We start from the raw sequence: 22,800 nt of genomic DNA, 5'->3' as shown, positions 1-22,800 counted from the left end.
TCACTGACAAATTAGCTTTGCTGCTGTCGGTACTCCCACTTTTTCCAAAAGCTGCGACTGTAAACAAACCGTTTCCATGGCACCATGCTCCATATTTTTTATGCTCTCCAACAATGCCTTGTTCCAATTCAGAAGACAACCTCTAGCTTACTAAATGGTGTTCCTTTCAGGCTGCTCCTTTAAGAAAAAGAATGTTTAACCATTGTGCCAATAAATCACACTGTAGTCTGCCACAGCTCGGTGTTGGCTATCGAACTTTAATGAATAAACCACTGGAACACCATGACAGTGGGTGTTATTCATGTACCCTGTGCATCACAGTCTTACTTGGTGAAGTTGAAAGTAGAGAAGGTCTGAGTTCTAATAGTGTTTGATACTTTTTGAAATGTTCAGTTTAATAAGGCTGACAATTTGATTTTGGATGATACAATTAATTCAACGTCGACAATGTAGGTAGGAAAGAACTACTTTTTGACATCACTTTCCAACTTTGTGAATGATGATTAAAAATCTAAAAGATCAGTTTACTGTTTGATGGATTTTTGTAAAAACCTTTTTTTCCTACACTGACAATGTGGTGATTCTGGTTTTAACTCAACAGTTATACAATTTTGAGGATTCACTGAATGTCATAACTACTTTTGACATAAAATGCAGCAACCTTCAACTGAAAAACTTAGCAATAGTTCTAGCCACAGGTCATTTAGCTATAGGTTTATTGTGGGCATTGTGTCTTCAGCTTTTTTACTTTGCTAATAGGCAGGAAACACAATTTGTTGAATTTGTAGACACGTTTAATTTCTGTTTGATATTTATCTATTAGATATGTTTCTTTAAGTGAAAACAAAATCACATAAAATATTCTGCAAGCAAAATAGCATTGATTCAAAAGTTTTTGAGCTGGCATGGTTACGGTTGCTATGGTTTTGATCGCTTGCAAAAGCAGAAATTGAAAGCATTACATGGTTCACGTCAGGCCTAGATAACACAGTAACACAGAAAAAACACTTCAGAATTTATGTATCAGATGTTAATTGGGGTTTATAATAATGTGAGTGTGTTATATATTACAATTCTAAGTAGTTAGAGACTCCTACTTCCATCCACATGAGAATAGAACTTATGAATTGGGGCTCTCGCTGCTGAGCTTCTTGTGCCAAGAGTTAATATCAGGAGTTGGGCATGGAGGTCAGCGTTTCCGCAGAATTTTCCTTCCTTTAATTTTCAGAGATGGAAAAACCTGTGGAATAAGCTGACCACAATGCTTGAATTCCCAATATGCACTCTCAGCACAGGAGTGTGAATCCGCAAAATGCCTCACTGGGATGCATAAAGTAAGTGATTAAATGCAGTATTAACTCTTTAACTGCTTTCAAAAACTAAAAGGCTCTTTCCCAAATCAATGCCCGGAATCAGACTTTTACTTTTTAAAGCTACAGGTTTGAGGTAGGGGAAGGGCAAAGAGGACATCACGCAATCCATGAGTGGGGGTTGGGGGGAGGCGTTGGGGGCAACCTACAGGAGGAGGGCTGCCCCCATCTCCTTCTCTCCTTGCTCCTGAATATCTTGTCCCATTTGTCCTGTATTCCTGTCGCTTTCCCAGTAATGCGCTGAGAAACCAGCACCATTTCTTTTCAACTGATTAAAGCATTTATACTGTACAAATATAAAAAAGTTCTTAAAAGTGCTTCAAAAAAATAAAAGCCTGTTTCCCATTTCAGTCCCAAAAAATGGAGTATTACCTTTTTATGGTTACAAATTTAGGGTAGGGGAAAGGGTGTGTGGGAAAAAAGGAATCAAGCGAGGAAGAGCACTTACGGCAATTAATAAGGAGGTCGTAAGTGGAGGAGGGACAATGGAAGCGGGAAGTAGAAAGGGCTGTAGAGATAAAGAGGGAAGAGGAGGCAGAGTGGGGAGGATGCTATAGAGTGAAGCAATGTGCAAACTAAAGGGCTACTAGTGAGGGGTAGAGGTAATAGAGGATCTAATGCTCATCGTGGCACAAACAGTGGAACAGATGAAAACTTGTCCATCACACATCATACATTGCCTAATCCAAAGTTCCAAAGGTAATACTCCATTTTTTGGCACTGAAGTGGGAAACAGACTTTTATTTTTTTGAAGCACTTTTAAGTGCTTATATTGTATTTGTGTAGTACAAACGCTTTAATCAGTTGAAAAGAAATGGTGCTGGTTTCAATGAAGAATCTCACCATGGAGCAGAATACAACTACCAGCATGCATTTTGCCTACAACTTGAAGAAATTTCAAAATGTTTGACAGCAACATTGTCCATTCATACAGCAGCGCCATTGCTCCACCCGCCCGATTGCACTAGCGAGAAGCCCAAACCGTTTTCATGGTCAGCGCCCCAATTGGGAGGGGGGGAAGTGGGATTTCCGACAGCTCCTCTGCGGAGCCGAGCTGGAAGTTAAACGTTATAAAGGTGGGGCAATCCTGGGGTGGTGGGGGGGGGGGGGGGGTGCGGGGGAGGGGAGTGAGCGGTTGGCAATGGGTGAGAAGATTTTTGTGGGGCCCAGCAAAATCGGTGGCATCATGATTTCTGCTCCGGTTTTGCAGTGGCCTGCAGCAGTCCCTTTAATCGTTGGACCCCCATTTTAATATTTAAATAAGGCTCTCACCTGCTTCTGAAAATCAGGGCGGTAGCAAGATGCACATAAACTCCCAGTAAAGATTTATCCTGTGATTTTTCTACCACCTGTTGCAGTCCTGTGCCTCCTGTTATGTGGCATTTTTCCCTAAAATATCAGAAAAGCATGCTTCAAGGCTGGTTTAATTAGCAGCTTTAATTTTACATCCATACATGTAAGTAAGACTCATATTTTGAAAGCAGCTGTAAATTCATTCATATTTCATAGTCTACAAGAACGGGTTAATTTCACTTATTAAACAGAATCGTGTGGGGGGAGGTAGCTTTAAATTCAATCATATTCTGCAGTCTGTAAAAATGTCAATTTTACATCCATATAGGGCCATCATGTCCATATCTGTCTTTATAGTAACAGTGTAGCCTTACTTTGATAGTCTTTTTCATGTTATGTAACTTTTTACAGACTTCCTGCCAGCTTCTCATTGTTTTCAACACTGGGTTGACCAGGTACCGATTGGGCTGCCAAACTGGTTGCTGGCACCAAAACAAAATGTTTTTTTTTGATAGCACTCCATCAACAAGGACACCCAAATGTCTACAGTCATCAAGAAAAGGTTGTAAATTTGCAGAGGGCCCATCACTCTGTGATAAGTCAACATTTTAGGTTCTGACAAAGTTTCTCCACTCACAATGTTAACCAATATTTTCTCATTACAAATGCTGATGGATTTGATGTGTACTTACCGCGTTTTCTGGCTTGATTCACATTTTGAGTTTTTGCAAGTTTATTTTCATCTCCCTTGTCTGCGAATGATGCTTTGCAAATTTGGCAGCCAACCAGATGTTTTCCTGTCTGCTGTGCTCCCGACAGCTGGCTGAATGAAAATTTCAGCATGTACAGGGAAGAGGCCTGGACTCCCGAAGAAAGGGAATAATTGTTAAAACAAGTAAGATCAGCCCCTTTATACCTTCAAATGATGTGTCTTGTTACTGACCCTACAAATTCCTGTGGTGCACCACCGAGTGTGAACCCGGCTTAACTGCCAGGGTGGCTTCTCGAGGAATTTTCATGCCTTTATCTTTCCCAAACAGTAAGGTATGCCCATATGTTTGCATATTAAGTGGTCCAGATCATTATTACATTTGCAATGTGTGGTACACAATGGGCGAAAAATACCTGGAATCATAAAATCATAGACTACGAAATTCCTGGGTTGGGGGAGGGTGTCAGTCAGCAATTACGACTTTGGGGAGCCAGGAAATGTTGACAGGGCCGAATTACACTGGGGTTCACTAGAGAAGTGCCCCGCCGTTAATTCCTTTCAGCTTCAGGGTGGGCAGAATCTCTTCTGCACCCTCTCCATAGCCTTAGTACCTTTCCTGAAGTAAAGCACCCAAAGCTGGACACAATAGGGAAAAGTTTCCTGGGTCTATGTCCAGATACTCTAGATCACTGGGATGCAGCGAATAGCAGAAAAAAATTGAAGAAAAATCATTACGGGATTGGACTCTGACCTGTCCAGTTCGTTGCACTCCAGAAGATCCAGTGTGAAAGAAAATATCTCCTTAAAGTCTAACTGCGGCCTAACCAATGATTTATGTAGGTTTAGCATTACTTCTTTGCTTTTGAAAATTTCAGTATGAGGCCTTAATCTCTCCAGTACAGTAACATTTAACAATTGACTTAAAATAAGCTGCTGCTACCTCGAGAATTGGAATTGTTTGAATTGTTCTTGTGTTCCAACATCTATACAGATTCATGAAGTACAGTACACACTACATATTACCCAAAGCATAACAAAACTGTAACAATTCTGCTTCTTAGTTATTATTATTTTGCTCACTGCTTGGCAATATCAATATTCCACAAGTATTCTGTCAAACTTTTTAAGGTTTTTCGCTCAGAATGCTAAATTATAAGGTTAGGTTGTTGAAGCTGAATTTATTGTTGTTGAAGAAATGAAAATTGAGAGAGGCAAGTAACATCTTTAAAATGTGAAAAGCTCTGGATAACGTAGATACTAAAAGGTTTCTTAACCTAAACTGTGATCACATCAAAGAGGACAGAAATATATAAAATTAGCAAGTCTCGATTGAGACAATGTACAAAAGATTATTTTCCCATCATATAATCGTTATGTTCAACAGACTTCCATTAAAAAAATAGTTAATTGTTTGTTGCACAACATATTTTAAAAGGAACTTTTGAATCCCTAGTTTTGAAAGGAACTGTGGATCATAGGGATAGGTGAAGGTGTAGTCATTGACAATCAGATATTATGGAACATTATGGTTCCAGTCCTGTTCAGACCATTTATGAGATACAGCTGGTTTTGGAAGGGATAAATGACATTTACGAACAAATGACGGACAGGAAAAGACTCAATGGTCCACCTAGCCTATCCCACACAACTGCGATGCCTTGTGCATCACAAAATATATACTCCCCATCCCACCCAAATGCCATGCAATCACCTGGGAGAGGCAAAAAAAAACCAGATAAAAACCCAGGCCAATTAGGGAAAAAACTCTGCTCCAGTCTGGCCCTGATTGATGTTATACGGTACCTACCTCTTGTACGAGGTGATCGCTGCCCCAGCCAGAAACGGGACCAGTTATAATTCTATTATTACTTACATTTTAATTTCCTTAAAGGACTTTCTAGATGATAGCCCACCACTCACTTTATTTCACCATCACTCTTTAAAATATGCCACCACCCTTTCTTTGATGGATAATGCTTTAATATTTTAAACAAAAAGTATAAAGCTTGGGGAAAGATTTTTCCCCTTTGATATTTAAATCAAGATAAATTTGACAAACAGCAGTATATAATTGTATTCAATTTCTTCTTGGACGTTGCTATTAGTTTCAGGTATGTGGGATATTCCTTGTTGGTGTTTTTTTTTCAACTTTCAGGAAGCCAAGACACTTTGTTAACACTTTTAAAAATGTGAGCATAATGTACACTATTGATGTGCTTGAGTACACTTCTACACACCCTCCTAAGATCTTTGGCCAGCCATTGGAGACACTTTCATATTTCATTTGTGGTTTTGCTACTTGGGGGCTTTAGGTTGTGAAATAAATCCAGTGGCACGTAACTCTCACAAAAGATGACCCAGACAGTGTTCAAGTCAGGGTGTCATGGGAGGGAAAGAAAAACAATATGCACCTCGGATACAGTGACCAAGAGAAATAAATGGTTTGGAAGCAGAACACATATGAAAGGAAATTCCCCTTCCTGAGAATGGTTGTTGATGTTTCTCCCTTGTTGCTAGGCAAGAAAATGTGTCAACAGGAAATATGTACATGTTTATGGGTTTCACAGCTGTTGGTGAGTCATATACTCTGGCATCACCTGGTGATAAGTATATATTACTTAAGTATATAAAATCAATATTTTCCACACGAGGAAAGATGTAATTCCTCATCACATGTTCACATTCTTTCTCTTTCTTCACTAGGGACATTATGTGAAAGGATGAAATGTACTGAAAAATACAATGATAATTAACTTTTACCTCACGTTATTAAACTTATGATGGAATCTTGAATGATATCTTTGCATAATTTTAATATATTTAAAGACATTATGAAATGCACAGATCTAATGTATGAAGCTTTCCAAAATGCAATATATTTGCTGATTAAAGGATTTGTAAGAGAATTAAGAAAGCGGATGAGATTGATTTTGATTGTCTGCTCACCTGAGGCAGTGATCTACAGCTGGACCATTTCTAGACAATATCAACATGTAGGATAGGGAAACAAGATTGGGAAATTGGAAATGCCTCAGACATTTGCCATTTAGCTTAATATCCCTCAAAGCACCAGAACTGATTCAGTCAAAACATAGAAAACTAAGGGCAGGGAAAGGCTATAAGTCCATTTATCCACCTACGGTCAGTTTGAGCAGTTGGGTCTGATAATGTGTTTTTTTTTACAAGTTTTCTGTGCAATTTTTCATTCAGGGTACCTAAACTTCTTGGGGAAGGTTTTCAACTTGCTGATCACCTGCTCATTATAGAAACTAAACAATTTCATTTCCATTAAAATCAATGGAAATGAAAATCGGGCAGATTCTATAACAACGGCTAATCCGCAATATCAGTTTTATGCCTGAGCAGCAAGTTAAAAATCTATCGCTTTGCCTCAACAACCTCCCTTGGTAAGCTCTTCCAATACCTAACTACCCTCTCAGCAATGTTTCCTTTCATCCTGTCTGAATCTACCTCCTCTCAGCTCACGTACATACGAACATATGAAATTGACAGGCAGGAAAAGACCAGCAAGTCTATCAAGCCTGGTCCACACCATAATGTTAATTGTATGATGCTCAAAGGCATCTACCTCAGAGAGGTAGAGAATGAGCCAGAGGAGACCACATTGATTGACACTCAGAGCACGAGTGAACAGCAGCAGCTGTGTCACGTGAGGAGGAAGGCATTCCGCAGCTTGGCTGAAGAGACTGAGGGATTTGGATCTCACAGTGTTCAGAAGAACAATGATTGCAGAGCATTATGTGGAGATGCCGGTGATGGACTGGGGTTGACAATTGTAAACAATTTTACAACACCAAGTTATAGTCCAGCAATTTTATTTTAAATTCACAAGCTTTCGGAGACTGAGGAAGGAGGAAGTCTCCGAAAGCTTGTGAATTTAAAATAAAATTGCTGGACTATAACTTGGTGTTGTAAAATTGTTTACAATTGCAGAGCATTAAGCATTGGTGCAGGCACTGGGTGTTAATTGTATGATTTACATCAATGAGTGTTAATTGCATTTGGGTGGTGGGTATCAATTGTTGACTCTCTTGTATCCTTTTTATAGGAGAGCTTATCAAGGGTCTGGTGTGTTTGTAAGGGAAATCTCTGTGAAAAAAAAACTTGGAAGCAGCTAAAAACCAGGCTCTAGTATTCAATCCTTCATCACATGGCTATCCATTTATAACACATGATGGCTAGACCATCATGGCTAAACACTTAAACTCATGTCCCCTCATTCTGCTGTGCCAATACAAATTACTCTGGATAATCTTCTACATCTGTAAGCCTAATGATTTTGTATCCACTTATTATAGCCCCCAACAATCTTCTACTTTTCAACAAGTGTCCCATACCCTTGCATCTATCCTCATAACTTTTATTCTCTAACCCTTTATCATCTTTGTAGCTTATTTTGCACCTTAGCTATACTCTAGCTGTAGGGTGGGTTCCAAAACTGGGTACAATACTATACATATAACGGTAGAATTACTTTGTTTTCTCTCCATTTATCTTTCTATGAAACCAATTATAACAAAGGCCTTTAGAACTGGCTTTCTGGCAACCCAAAAGCATTTTTTATAGTATGTATCTCACCTCCAAAATAGATGATAGGACTCTGAAGTCTCAGGAAACAGGTAGATAAAATTATTTAAAGTTAGGTTATTTTACGAAAACAAGTTTTAGAGTAGTTAGACTAGATAAATAAGTTAGAAATAAAGTAAAGACAAAGCTAAATAATAAAAATAGAGGAGAAATAGGATGGGGAAGAAGAGAGATTGAGGTATAAAAGCAAGACAGATAAGCTGAAATATTTAAAATTGTATCTTTATTTAAAATAGTTTTTTAATGTTCATTTGCGTATTGGGTCAGTGTTATAAAACAGGCTGAAATGCAATTCTATGTGCTCTGATTTCACATTTTTTATGATTAATTTATGTGAAACCAAGATAAAATACATCCATTATCAGGAATGTTTATTGTATTTGGTATGTAATAAATTATAATAATTTGTACTGGGTGAAGGTTTCCTCAATGCTTTGAGCTATAGCAAATTGTAAACATGTTTATAAAGCACAGGCATACAATTTCACTACACCTAGCACATTGGGGAAATCTTCCCCCATGACAGTGAGTTGAAGTCTTGTTTCGAATTAGTTATTGCAATTATATTTCAATTACAATGCATTGTTATATATTGCTTTCATTCTAGTACAGAGTACATGATACAGTGTGATAACTAGTGAGCCTTACAGAATGGTTTGCTGTGATAACTCACCTTCAAGACCACCAGACCAGGGGTGGGCATATCTAATTTGCTTGGAGCAAAATCCTAAAGCTCTGGAACAAAATGAGTTTATGTTTTCCAAGTCTGCCTTCAAATGTGGGTTGCTGTCATAGCATGCCCATCCTTGACAGCAAATGACAAAGTATTTTTTTCTCTCTCTGTGTCACCCTCTCAATCCCTGTTTGCTTCTTTGTCTCTTTTCTCCATTCCTGTGTGTACCTATGGTTCTCTCTGTCCCTGTGTATGTCTGTGGTTTTCTGTCTATCTGTCTCTCTCACACTAGTGTTCTCTCTATATTTTAGAGGTTACCCATTAAGCATTAAAGACCCAACTTTCTGAATTCATTCTGAGATGGAGCCTTGCCCGCCTGGAGAACATATCAGGAAATTGCGGCATGCTCCCTATGATTTTCCGACCATTAATGGTGAGTATGGTTTCCCAATATGTGCAACCAGTAGGCAAGGCTCTGCACTGGGAGTCAGCCCTTAAAGTACAAGTTACTAAAAAGTCTAAATGGGTGTTCCTATAATCGATAATTATTCCTTTAGTCTTCAACTAGGGTGGGAGGTAGGCAAAGCATCATGGATAACATAGAGAACTTTGCAACCGTGTGGAATTTACATTTATGTTCATCTGGGTAATTGTTAATAGTGATTTTACAAACTTAGCTTGGAAAGCATTGCTATTTATCATTAGTTTACCAGTTCCTTCATCAACTGTTGGGATTAAGCCCTTGCTGCTGTGAAGTGAAACAATTTGCTAAAGTGGAGGTAACAATAAAACAACTAACTATTTCAATTGATTTGCTTCTGCAGGACACTGGAGATTCTGGAACTATACCAGCAGCTGGCGGTAGCTCAAGTTTACTTGTGGAGGAGGGCTAACTGCTGAACAGAACAGTTTTTGCTCTAACTTGGGAAGTATAAATACAGTCTAACAGATAGTCCAGAGCATGTGTTCATATTGGATATACTACATGTTCCATGGAGGACATCAAAACATTTGTTTTATTATAACATGTTACTAGCGTCCATTGTGTAAGTTCATGTATAAATACTTAAACTTTCAATACTGATGTGTGCATTCTGGCCATGGTTTTTAACAAGAAACTTGAAGATTCAAAGGAGAGATTATTTTGAAGCAATAAAAACCACACACACAAAACCTCCTGAGGATGTCTGAAAGTCAGTGCTGACAAAAACAATATTAAAACTTCAAAGCAACAAAACTTCACCAAGTTACTTTCAAAATTATCATGTAAAAGGGGATTTTGTTTCTTTTAAAAAGTACATTTTTGAATGAATTTAACATTATGAATACTCAACGATTCAGCATGAGAGTTCTTTTGAATGATAACAGAAGTTCTCCAGATGAATTGTCTGTTTCTAAGGATGTTTTAGGCTTGAGGCCTAGAAATAGAGAACTCAACAGTCATAGGCATCTCTGTCTCATGCTGACGTCATGTTCATGCCCAGAGGAAAAGGAAGAGTTTGCTGGACCTTGGGTCATTCCAAGAGTGGAGGATGGTTTGTCAGAGGGTGAAGATGAAGAACCCAAAAGAAAATCAAATATTAACGGTACAGTAAATGATCAATTAACTCAGTAGTAACATAGTTAAGATCTTAGTGTTAACCTTTTAACACCTTTACCAAGCTAATGGGGTGTCGCAAGTATCAGTGCCTAGGCCTCAGCTATTTACAATCTATATCAATGACTTAGCTGAAGGGACTGAGTGTAATGTATCCAAGTTTGCTGACGATAAAAAGCTAGATGGGAAAGTAGGTTGCAAGGAGGACACAAAGAGGCTACAAAGGGATATAGACAGATTAAGTGATTGGGCAAGAAGGTGGCAGATGGAGTATAATGTGGGGAAATTATCCACTTTGGTAGGAAGAATAGAGAAGCAGAATATTTTTTAAAAGGTGAGAGACTAGTAAATGTTGGTAGTCACAGGGATTTGGGTGTCCTTGTACACGAATCACAGAAAGTTAACATGCAGGTACAGCAAGCAATTAGGAAGGTAAATGGTATGGTAGCCTTTATTGCAATGGGGTTGAAGTATAAGAGTAAGGAAGTCTTCCTGCAATTCCCTGGACCTGATGGCCTATATCATGGTTATGACCTTCCAAAATTCCCTAGATTCTAGATCAGTCCCAGTGTTTTGGAAGGTAGCAAATGTAACACCTCTATTTAAGAAAGGAGGGAGAGAGAAAACAGGGAACTACAGGCCAGTTAGCCTGACATCAGCCATCGGGAAAATGCTGGAATCCATTATTAAGGACGTGGTAACAGGGCACTTAGAAAAGCATAATATGATTAGGCAGTGTCAACATGGTTTTATGAAAGGGAAATCATGTTTGACAAATCTATTAGAATTTTTTTGAGGATGTAATTAGCAGGGTAGATAAGGGGGAACCCGTGGATGTAGTATATTTGGATTTTCAAAAGGCATCCGATAAGGTGCCACACAAAAGGTTGTTACACAAGATAAGGACTCATGGGGTTGGGGGTAATATATTAGCATGGATTGAGAATTGGTTAACGGACAGAAAACAGAGAGTAGGGATAAACGGGTCATTTTCGGGTTGGCAAGTTGTAACTAGTTGGGTGCCGGAAAGATCAGTGCTTGGCCCTCAGCTATTTACAATCCATATTAATGGCTTAGATGAAGGGACCGAGTGTAATGCATCCAAGTTTGCTGATGATACAAAGCTAGGTAGGAAAGTAAGCTGTGAGGAGGACACAACGGGCTCAATTTTCAGATGGAGCCGCGAAGGGTTAGTACAGGTTTCCTGGATGTCCTTACAATTTTGATGTAAGGACAACTTTTAATTTTTTTTGTCAGTTTCCCGTCCGACTGACCGGCTGATTGACAGTCGGACGGGAGACCAGCCAGGGAGAGGATGTCTGCAGGTAAGTCTGCAGGTAAGTCTTTGTTTGCATAGATGGGGGCAGGGGGGGGGGGCAGAACAGGAGGGCATGGGTGGGCAGGGGGCATGGTTGGGCACGGGAGCATAGGTGGGCAAGGGGCATGGGTGGGCATAGGTGGGCATGGGGGAAGGGATCGGGGGTCAGTCACGGGGAGGCGGGTTCGGGGGTCATCGTGGGGGTCCGCCATTGTTGAGGGGGAGGGTTGGGGGTCGGAGGATCGGGGTTGGGGTTGGAGAATCTGGATCGGAGGATTGGGGATGGGAGGGGAAGGATCGGGGTTGGGGTGTGGGTGTTGGGCGTCTGTGATCGGGGGGGTGGGTCCACGATCGGGGGTGGGGGGGGGTTGGTGCAGGTAGGCTTGTTGGGCCTCGAGGAAGCATTCCTGCTCCTCCGGGCCCACGAGCTATGCCTTTCTAGGCACTTGCCTGCAGTCTTGGGCCTTCTCGCCTCCTTTCACAAGGCATAAAACAGAAGGCCCGGGAATCCTGGCCCCCCGGGGTTGAAATGGGGAATTATTTAAAATGGAGGCCTGAAGCCTCTTTGAAAGGTTTTAAGGCCCGACCCGCCTCCAGGTTGCGGGTTGACCGCCCGCCCCTGTGAAAACCGGAAATGGGTGGGTTGGAGGCGGGTTGGGGGCAAGTCTGAAATGGTGGCAATTTTCAATGCCCCCCAACCCACCCATTTTTTACTTTTAAAATTGAGCCCAAAGAGTCTGCAAAGGGATATAGACAGGTTAAGTGAGTGGGCAAAAAGGTAGCAGATGGAGGATGTGGGGAAATGTGAGGTTATTCACTTTGGTAGGAAGAACAGAAAAACAGAATATTTTTCTGTTTGGATGTCCTTCTACACAAAACAAAGAAAGTTAACATGTAGGTACAGCAAGCAATTAGGAAGGCAATTGGTATGTTGGCCTTTATTGCAAGTGGATTGGAGTACAAGAGTAAGGAGGTCTTGCTGCAATTGTATAGGGCTTTGGTGAGACCTCACCTGGAATACTGTGTACAGTTTTGGTCTCCTTATCTAAGAAAGGATATACTTGCCTTAGAGAGGGTCCAACGAAGGTTCACTAGATTGATTCCTGGGATGAGAGGGTTGTCCTTTGAGGAGAGATTAAGTAGAATGGGCCTATACTCTCTGGAGTTTAGAAGAATGAGAGCTGATCTCATTGAAACATAAGATTCTGAGGGGGCTTGACAGGTTAGGTGCTGAGAGGCTGTTTCCCTTGGCTGGAGAGTCTAGAATTAGGGGGCATAGTCTCCGGATAAGGGGTTGCCCATGTAGGACTGAGATGAGAAATTTTTTCACTGAGGGTTGTAAATCTTTGGAATTCTCTTTGGGCGATGGATGCTCAGTCGTTGAATATATTCAAGACTGAGATCGATAGATTTTTGGACTCTAAGGGAACAAGGATTGGGCAGGAAAGTGGAATTGAGGTAGAAGACCAGCCATGATCTTATTGAATGGCAGAGCAGGCTCGAGGGGCCGTAGGGCCTACATAGAAACATAGACATAGAAACATAGAAAATAGGATCAGGAGTAGGCCATTCGGCCCTTCGAGCCTGCTCTGCCATTCAATATGATCATGGCTGATCCTCTATCTCAATACCATATTCCCGCTCTCTCCCCATACCCCTTGATGCCTTTTGTGTCTAAAAATCTATCTAGCTCCTTCTTAAATATATTCAGTGACTTGACCTCCACCACCTTCTGTGGTAGAGAATTCCACAGGTTCACTACCCTCTAAGTGAAGAAATTTCTCCCCATCTCAGTCCTAAATGTCTTACCCCGTATCCTGAGACTGTGACCCCTCGTTCTGGACCCCCAGCCAGGGGAAACATTCTCTCTGCATCCTGACTGTCTAGCCCTGTCAGAATTTATATGTTTCAATGAGATTCCCCTCTCATTCTTCTAAATTCGAGTGAATTCAGGCTAAGTCGACCCAATCTCTCCTCGTATGACAGTCCTGCTCCTATTTCTTATGTTCTTATGCCTGCTTTCATTCCGGCTACACTGTGACGTTAGAATTGGTTCAACATTGACACTAATGATTAGAGTATAGTTTATAGCCTGTTTGATTTAGAATAGTTGTGAAGACAAATTCCTTTCGACTGAAAATTATCTTCAAACTTACATGAAATGTTTCGTTTGGTGGGCCATTTACAACAATTACTTTTGCATTCTTAAGCTGACAAAAATGATAAATTTGAAAAAAATCAAGCCTACTATAAATCCCATGGCAACAATTCAAACTTATTAATAACCAAGGATGCACCTTTGTCTTGATTTTGTGCACAATACTTGTTTTAATATGATAAATACATACTCTTCTCATTCATTGCTGAGCTGTTCATTCAGCCCCCTGATTGCTGAACAATGCAGAAATGTGCAAAATCCGTGATCAAATTTACTACAGGACATGATGATTCCTATGCTTCTGGGAGCATGGAAATATCATCTGTAGAATATAATTGTTCAGAGCTGAATAATGTAGGTTGTAATGTTAGACTAATATCCAGAAGTTTCAGTAGATTTCCTTCGGGTAAGGGAGAAAAGGCAAGAGTTTTGTCTTCATAAACATTCTACTGATGTTCAGCCTCTTCTCTTAGGAGATTGAGAAGGGAAAATTAGGACCATATGAACAGGAGTAGGTCATTCAGCCCCTCGAGCCTGTTCTGCCATTCAATTAGATCATGGCTGATCTGAATCTTAACTCCATCTACCTGCCTTGGTTCTTTAACCCTTAATACCCTTGCCTAACAAAAGTCTATCAACTGCAGTTATGGGAAATTTTCAATTGACCTAACCTCAACAGCTTTTTTACATATTGTACAGCCTGTAGAGAGAATGAGATTGGTTAGCTAAATGATTTTTTTGTTCCATTCTTTCTTCTGTTCTTACTATGAGAAAAATAAAAAAAATGTTCCATTTTCTAACACTACCATGCCTCACAAGTGCTGGAAAACAGACTGTCCTGCTAGCTTAGTAGGTAAATATACCACCCAGAGTGGATCTAAGCTATACAGTCAGGTTGATTCCTGGTCTGTTCAGCACTGGTGCTCCAAATGGCTACAGAAGGGAAAAGTTAACCAAGATTACTATCCTTGACTCTTTTTGGAAAATGCATATTCTACCCTCCACAGTATATCCACAATGTCACAGCCCGCATGCTCCATCACACCAAAGCCTGTACCCCCATTCCCTCCACGATCCACTCTCACCTTCAAATCCCTCCATGGTCACTCTACCTCAACAATCACCTCCAGTCATTTATTCATTACTACAGGCATCTTCCACTGCACCAATATCCTCTGAGATGTATCTAACATGAGGAGTGCTATAAGAATGAAAGTTATTGTTTCTGTTGTTGTGTGGATGTTGGGTGAGGACTCGCACAGTTCACAGCAGCAAAAACAGCAATTTGCATTTATCTAGCTCCTTTAATGGAATATCAAGTCGTATGCACTTCATGGAGGTGAAACTGGACATTGAGTGTCAGCCGTGGCTCAGTGGTAGCATACTCGCCTCTGAGTCAGAAGGTTGTGGGTTTGAGCCCCACTCCAGAGACTTGAGCACAAAATCTGGGCTCACACCCCAGTGCAGTACCGAGGGAGTGCTGCACTATTGGCAGTGCTGTCTTTCAGATGAGACGTTAAACCAAGGCCCTTTCTGCCTTCTTGGGCGGACGTAAAAGATCCCACGGCATTATTTGAAGAAGAGCTGGGCTGTTGTCCTGGCTAATATTTATCCCTAAACCAACATCACTAAAACAGATTATTTAGTCTTCATCTTGCTGCTGTTTGTGAGATCTTTCTGTATGTAAATTGGCTGCCGCGTTTCCTACATGACAACAGTGTCTACACTTACAAAGTCTTCATTGGCTGTAAAGCATTTTAGGACGTCCTGTGGTCATGAAAGGTGCTATATAAATGCAAGTTCTTTCTATCTAAGAGCAGGTATAGGAGAGATGATAACGGCTGGGTCAAAGAGATATGTTTTGAGAGGCTTGTGAAGGAGGAAAGTTTGGTAGCAGATTGAGGGTTTTAGGGATAGCATTCCAGAATGTGGGACAATATGGCTAAAGGCTCTAGGATTGAAAGTGGAGTGGAGTGGGGGATGAAAAAAGAGGAGAATTAGAAGAGCAGAGGGCATACATCAGCATGTATGGCTGGAAGGGTTATAGTGGTGAGCGACAAGGCTGTTGGGGGATTTGTAGAAGGGGACAAGGAATTTTTAAATTCATTCATGGGATGTGGGCGGCGCTGGCAAGGCCAGCATTTATTGCCCATCCCTAATTGCCCTGGAGAAGGTGGTGGTGAGCCGCCTTCTTGAACAGCTGCAGTCCGTGTGGTGAAGGTTCTCCCACAGTGCGGTTAGGTAGAGAGTTCCAGGATTTTGACCCAGCGACGATGAAGGAACGGTGATATATTTCCAAGTCGGGATGGTGTGTGACTTGAAGGGGAACATGCAGGTGGTGTTGTTCCCATGTGCCTGCCGCCCTTGTCCTTCTAGGTGGTAGAGGTCGCGGGTTTGGGAGGTGCTGTCGAAGAAGCCTTGGCGAGTTGCTGCAGTGCATCCTGTAGATGGTACACACTGCAGCCACATTCCGCCAGTGGTGAAGGGAGTGAATGTTTAGGGTGGTGGATGGGGTGCAAATCAATCGGGTTGCTTCGTCCTAGATGGTGTCGAGCTTCTTGAGTGTTGTTGTAGCTGCATTCATCCAGGCAAGTGGAGAGTATTCCATCACACTCCTGACTTGTGCCTTGTAGGTGGTGGAAAGGCTTTGGGGAGTCAGGAGGTGAGTCACTCATTGCAGAATACCCAGCCTCTGACCTGCTCTTGTAGCCACAGTATTAATTTGAATCTGATGGGTTGGGGAATAGAGAACTAGAAGAGGATGGCGAGGACAGAGGTGATCAACTAATAGAACTTAGTGCAGGATAGGATTAATCTGCAGTAATGAATGAAGAATGGCTACCTGGGCAAGATACCGAAAAGTGACCACAGCCTTCAGATCTGTACATAGAATGAATCCTTGTCCTCAAGACAGCTTGGGAAATATTAGATGGAGAAAACAGCCTGGGCTGAATTATTATAAAATCCAATTCAGAAGTCACAAGACAGCATTCCTGGCAAAATTTCAAAGGAAGGAGCATTAGCAGAGTCTCCTGGATGAGTACTTTGTTTGTGCAAACTGTGTTAAAAAAACAGTTTAAATTCAAAGTAAGATAAGGGAGGGACACATTTCCTTAAATAAACAGAAAATGAAATTAAACTAATCTAACAGAGCATATGGATTGAAATGTAATGTTTGCTAAACCAAGTCCAAAGCACATGATTGTACAGTTTAATGATATTTATTTATTTTTTTCCAAAAAATATACTTTATTCATAAAAATTTGCAGCAGTACATACAAAACAGTTGTCATGTCACTTTCCAAACGTACACAATACAGATTATACAATTTGCAGGTTACGTTAAGTGCAGTACAATGAAAACATTGGATATCATTGCAGTTCATGACACTCTAGGGTGTCTCATTGCATCATACTCAAACACAGATTATTGCTTACAGATTCATTTCTGGTCCATTTCAGATTCATTACAGGTACATTACAGCAATTTGAATTTTACATTCTGCCCGAGGGGGTTTTTCCCTGATTGCAGCCCCTCGGTTTACAATGGCGGGAAGGCTCTAAACGGTTGCCTTTCCCCACAGGGCCTTTGCGGCGGCCGCACCCATCCTCAGTGCATCCCTCAGCACGTAGTCCTGGACCTTGGAATGTGCCAGTCTGCAACACTCGGTCGAGGACAGCTCCTTGTGCTGGAAGACCAGCAAGTTTCGGGCAGACCAAAGGGCGTCTTTCACCGAGTTGATGGTCTTCCAGCAGCAGCCGATGTCCGTCTCAGTGTGCGTCCCCGGGAACAGCCCGTAGAGCACAGAAACCTGTGTTACGGAACTGCTCGGGACGAACCTGGACAGATACCACTGCATCTCTCTCCAGACCTTCTTTGCAAAGGCACATTCCATAAGGAGATGGGTGACGGTCTCGTCTCCACCGCAGCCTCCTCTGGGACAGCGCGCGGTGGCGCTGAGAGTCCGGGAGTGCATGAAGGATCTGACGGGAAGGGCCCTTCTCACCACCAGCCAAGCTAGGTCTTGGTGCTTGTTTAATGATATTTATCTTTAGCTCAACCTCACATCTGAAAAGTGAAACACGAGAGTTGAAACACCAGTTGCAGAAGGTACCTCCTTCATTGTCTCTGCACACTCAGCCTGTGATGAGTCAAATGTTTCTTCAGAAGATCCTCAATTTTTCTTATTCAAAAATAGTTTTTCTGGGGATGATAATTTGACAATTGAAAAATGCTGCTCACATGCCCGTCTATAGTGAAGCCTGCATTGGATCTCAATTGTTGAGTTCATAGCGGATCATTCCATGTCATGGTTCTGAAGTATCATATAGGTACTCTTTAGAAAAAAAAAACTGAAGTACACAAAAGTGCAACTTTTGGTGTGGTGAATTCAGATATTTTTGAAGGGAGAAGTGAGCTCTTGGTACAAATCCTTACAATTCCCCATTAGAAAATCCAACCGTTTCTTATATAATTCCAGAATTTTCACCCATACTACACTAAGCATTAGTCCATTCTATGTGTTGATCACACTTTGTGAAAAGAATTTCCCAATATCAGCCCTAAATTTGCCTTTTACTAGTTTGAACCTGCATCCCTTTGCCCTACTCTCGTGGTTTAATTTTTAAATGCTTTTCTGCCTCTATATTTCCATTACTGCTTATTATCTTACATACTTCGATAAGATCAACTGCCTGCTTTCAAGACTGAAAACCCAAATTTCTTCAGTGTTTCTTACACCGCTTTCCTCTGATTCAAGATCAGCCTTGTGACCTTTCTTCAAACTGACTCCAGGGCTTGAATGTCTCAGGGACCAGAACCAGACACAATATTCAAGGTGCCGTCTGAGCAGAGCACGGCACAGTTTGAGCAAGACTTCTTATGAATTGTGCTCTACTGTTTTGATTATTAACGTCATTCTACATGGATATTGATCGCTCCAATATGGACGGTGTGGGCTATCTCCTTATTCACTACACAATAAGAATGTGGATGATGTCAATGCCAAGTTTGCAAGTGTCCCAGCTGGAGGTGCTGTAGCTGCTGGTGCTAGAGGTGGAGCTGCTCCTACTGCACCAGCTGCCGCTGAAGAAAAGGAAGAGGAGAAGAACGAATTGTCTGAAGAAACAGATGAAGACATGGGCTTTGGTCTCTTTGACTAAATACATAACTATCTTAAAATATACTGTTCTGTGCTCTTAAAAAAACCCAAAAAAATAAGTTAAGGGGCCTGCGCCACTAGTGCATGCACAATCAAAAAACCTTCTAAAGTTGCACCACATAACTGGGTAATGCACTCACGAGATGTGCACAGGTGATGATAAATCATAGAATCATAGAATCAGAGAACTTTACAACATGGAAACAGGCCCTTCGGCCCAACATGTCCATGTCGCCCAGTTTATACCACTAAGCTAGTCCCAATTGCCTGCACTTGGCCCATATCCCTCTATACCCATCTTACCCATGTAACTGTCCAAATGCTTTTTAAAAGACAAAATTGTACCCGCCTCTACTACTGCCTCTGGCAGCTCGTTCCAGACACTCACCAACCTTTGAGTGAAAAAATTGCCCCTCTGGACCCTTTTGTATCTCTCCCCTCTCACCTTAAATCTATGCCCCCTCGTTATAGACTCCCCTACCTTTGGGAAAAGATTTTGACTATCTACCTTATCTATGCCCCTCATTATTTTATAGACTTCTATAAGATCACCCCTAAACCTCCTACTCTCCAGGGTAAAAAGTCTCAGTCTATCCAACCTCTCCCTATAAGTCAAACCATCAAGTCCCGGTAGCATCTTTTCTCCACTCTTTCTAGTTTAATAATATCCTTTCTATAATAGGGTGACCAGAACTGTACACAGTATTCCAAGTATGGCCTTACTAATGTCTTGTACAACTTCAACAAGACATCCCAACTCCTGTATTCAATGTTCTGACCAATGAAACCAAGCATGATGAATGCCTTCTTCACCACCCTATCCACCTGTGACTCCACTTTCAAGGAGCTATGAACCTGTACTCCTAGATCTCTTTGTTCTATAACTCTCCCCAACGCCCTACCATTAACGGAGTAGGTCCTGGCCCGATTCGATCTACCCAAATGCATCACCTCACATTTATCTAAATTAAGCTCCATCTGCCATTCATCGGCCCACTGGCCCAATTTATCAAGATCCCGTTGCAATCCTAGATAACCTTCTTCACTGTCCACAATGCCACCAATCTTGGTGTCATCTGCAAACTTACTAACCATGCCTCCTAAATTCTCATCCAAATCATTAATATAAATAACAAATAACAGTGGACCCAGCACCGATCCCTGAGGCACACCACTGGTCACAGGCCTCCAGTTTGAAAAACAACCCTCTACAACCACCCTCTGTCTTCTGTCGTCAATCCAATTTTGTATCCAATTGGCTACCTCACCTTGGATCCTGTGAGATTTAACCTTATGTAACAACCTACCATGCGGTACCTTGTCAAAGGCTTTGCTAAAGTCCATGTAGACCACGTCTACTGCACAGCCCTCATCTATCTTCTTGGTTACCCCTTCAAAAAACTCAATCAAATTTGTGAGACATGATTTTCCTCTCACAAAACCATGCTGACTGTTCCTAATCAGTCCCTGCCTCTCCAAATGCCTGTAGATCCTATCTCTCAGAATACCCTCTAACAACTTACCCACTACAGATGTCAGGCTCACCAGTTTGTAGTTCCCAGGCTTTTCCCTGCCGCCCTTCTTAAACAAAGGCACAACATTTGCTACCCTCCAATCTTCAGGCACCTCACCTGTAGCTGTCGATGATTCAAATATCTCTGTTAGGGGACCCGCAATTTCCTCCCTAACCTCCCATAACGTCCTGGGATACATTTCATCAGGTCCCGGAGATTTATCTACTTTGATGCGCGTTAAGATTTCCAGCACCTCCCTCTCTGTAATCTGTACACTCCTCAAGACATCACTATTTATTTCCCCAAGTTCCCTAACATCCATGCCTTTCTCAACCGTAAATACCGATGTGAAATATTCATTTAGGATCTCACCCATCTCACCCATGACTTGGGGAAAACAACATTGCAAAGAAATCTGAACTCCGTAGGTCTGAAAAACATCAGTCCATTGCTGTGTGAGGCTCAGCAGTGCTAACAGTTTTTGACCCCTGCTCATGTTGTTCGCACTTTTGAATCAGTTACTTATGAGTCACGCTATTTAATTACTTATAAGTCAGACTTACTAATCGATGACTTATGATTCAGGCTGTTGATGGGGAGGCTCGGCTCGGATTCCTGACCAACTACCACTTTCGTGCCACCACTGTGTCCCGTTCTGGGCACCACACTTTAGGAAAGATGTGAAGGCCTTCGAGAGGGTGCAGAAGAGATTTACTAGAATGATTCCAGGGATGAGGGACTTTAGTTACGTGGATAGACTGGAGAAGCTGGGGTTGTTCTCCTTGGAATAGAGAAGGTTGAGAGGAAATTTGATAGAGGTTTTTAAAATCATGAAGGGTCTAGACAGAGTAGATAGAGAGAAACTGTTCCTATTGGCAGAAGGGTCAATAACCAGAGGACTCAGATTTAAGGTGATTGTCAAAAGAACCAAAGGTGACATGAGGAAAAACATTTTTACGCAGCGAGTGGTTAGGATCTGGAATGCACTGCCAGGGATGGGGTGGTGGAGGCAGATTCAATCGTGGCCTTCAAAAGGGAACTGGATGTGTACTTGAAAGGAAAAAAAATTCAGGGCTACGGGAATAAGGCAGGTGAGTGGGACTAGCTGGATTGCTCTTGCATGGAGCCGGCACGGACTCGATGGGCCGAATGGCCTCCTTCCGTGCTGTAACCTTTCTATGATTCCATGATACTGTGCACCAAACTCAGGGACTACCATAAAAAGGGTGGTGGTAGGTCCTCATTCCAATCCGAGGCCTTCAGTACAAAAGTTTCCAAAATTGTCAGTGCTCCTTGGCCCTCTTTAAGAGCATCTCCGGCATGCTGCAGTGGATCTCCCAGTGTAGCACTGACACATTTCCTTCCTGCACAGTGGATCTCCCTGTGCAGCACTGCCACGTTTCCCTCCTGCACGGTGGATCTCCCAGTGCAGCATTGCCACATTCCCCTCCTCTGCAGTGGATCTCCCAGTGTAGCGCTGACACATTTCCTTCCTGCACAGTGGATCTCCCTGTGCAGCATTGCCACATTTCCCTCCTGCGCGGTGGATCTCCCAGCCCAGCACTGCCACATTTCCCTCCTCTGCGGTGGTGGGCTCCCCCCTGGTGGTGGGAGTTATAATTGAGCACAAATCAGTAGGAACCTTGCAGTACTCCCTTCAGTAGTCTCTAGAATAACTGTGATTTGCTGTATTCAGGAATCTCACCAAAGAAATGCCAGATGGAAGAGCCCAGTCAGTAGACAAAGTTATCATAGATGCTATTCATGGAGATTAACAACCCCCTTCAGCTGCCAAGAACATCTAAAATCGTCTGATCAGAGACCATTGCGGCTGAGTTCTAGGCATTACATGCTAATAAAATGCACTTATGAATGTACAAACGATCCTCCACTAAATATGAAATGGTTTACATCCCTGAACCTGTGAGACCCTCATATATGTGATTCGTTATACCATTCCTCATAAAGATTGCTATCAAAACAGTCTGAAATTGTAATGATTTGAATGTCCAAAAATGCTACATCATTTATTAGTGCAGACAAATCAATCATTTTGCCATTTTGGCCCTGCTCCTATTGACTATCATGGTGCTTCCCCCTTGTGCTTTTCAGTGATCTATATCGAGCTCATAATCTCGTGCCCCTTCTTGGTTCCCCCCTAATGTCAGGAGTGAGAGAACTGGCTGACTGCTACTGTCAAGAGGATTCTCAAGAAGTGCTGATGGCAAGCTTCTCGTTGAAACCTGGTCCTGCTGAGAACTAGTTTCTGGCTGCTGTTTCATAGTTGTTGCCAAGCCCCATGGGAGGATACCTCCTTCATGGAAACTCTGCATGGATGTGAAGGAGCTCACACATGTCTCACAGCCCTGAGAGACAGCTTCATCACCTGGGGTAC

At 41.9% G+C, this 22,800-nt stretch overlaps 1 protein-coding gene across 5 annotated transcripts in view; it reads left to right on the top strand.

Annotated features, from left to right (window-relative positions):
* The first annotated feature begins 267 nt into the window (after positions 1-267).
* The window catches only part of LOC137321894 (uncharacterized), a 198,143-nt gene continuing 175,610 nt past the window's right edge, over positions 268-22,800 (top strand). The window contains exons 1-3 of one of the 5 annotated variants that reach the window (XM_067984731.1): positions 268-449; positions 8,968-9,089; positions 9,481-10,242. In XM_067984731.1, the coding sequence (XP_067840832.1) occupies positions 9,978-10,242 (265 nt within the window). In that variant the 5' untranslated portion in view covers positions 268-449; positions 8,968-9,089; positions 9,481-9,977. Of the gene's footprint in view, positions 454-8,967; positions 9,090-9,480; positions 10,243-22,800 lie in introns of all 5 variants that reach the window. The other 4 variants (XM_067984730.1, XM_067984733.1, XM_067984732.1 and 1 more) reach the window with 4 other exon arrangements.

This window comes from Heptranchias perlo, chromosome 5 (assembly GCF_035084215.1).
Source record: "Heptranchias perlo isolate sHepPer1 chromosome 5, sHepPer1.hap1, whole genome shotgun sequence".
Classification (NCBI taxonomy): domain Eukaryota; kingdom Metazoa; phylum Chordata; class Chondrichthyes; order Hexanchiformes; family Hexanchidae; genus Heptranchias; species Heptranchias perlo.
This window is presented reverse-complemented; position numbering and strand designations above follow the sequence as displayed.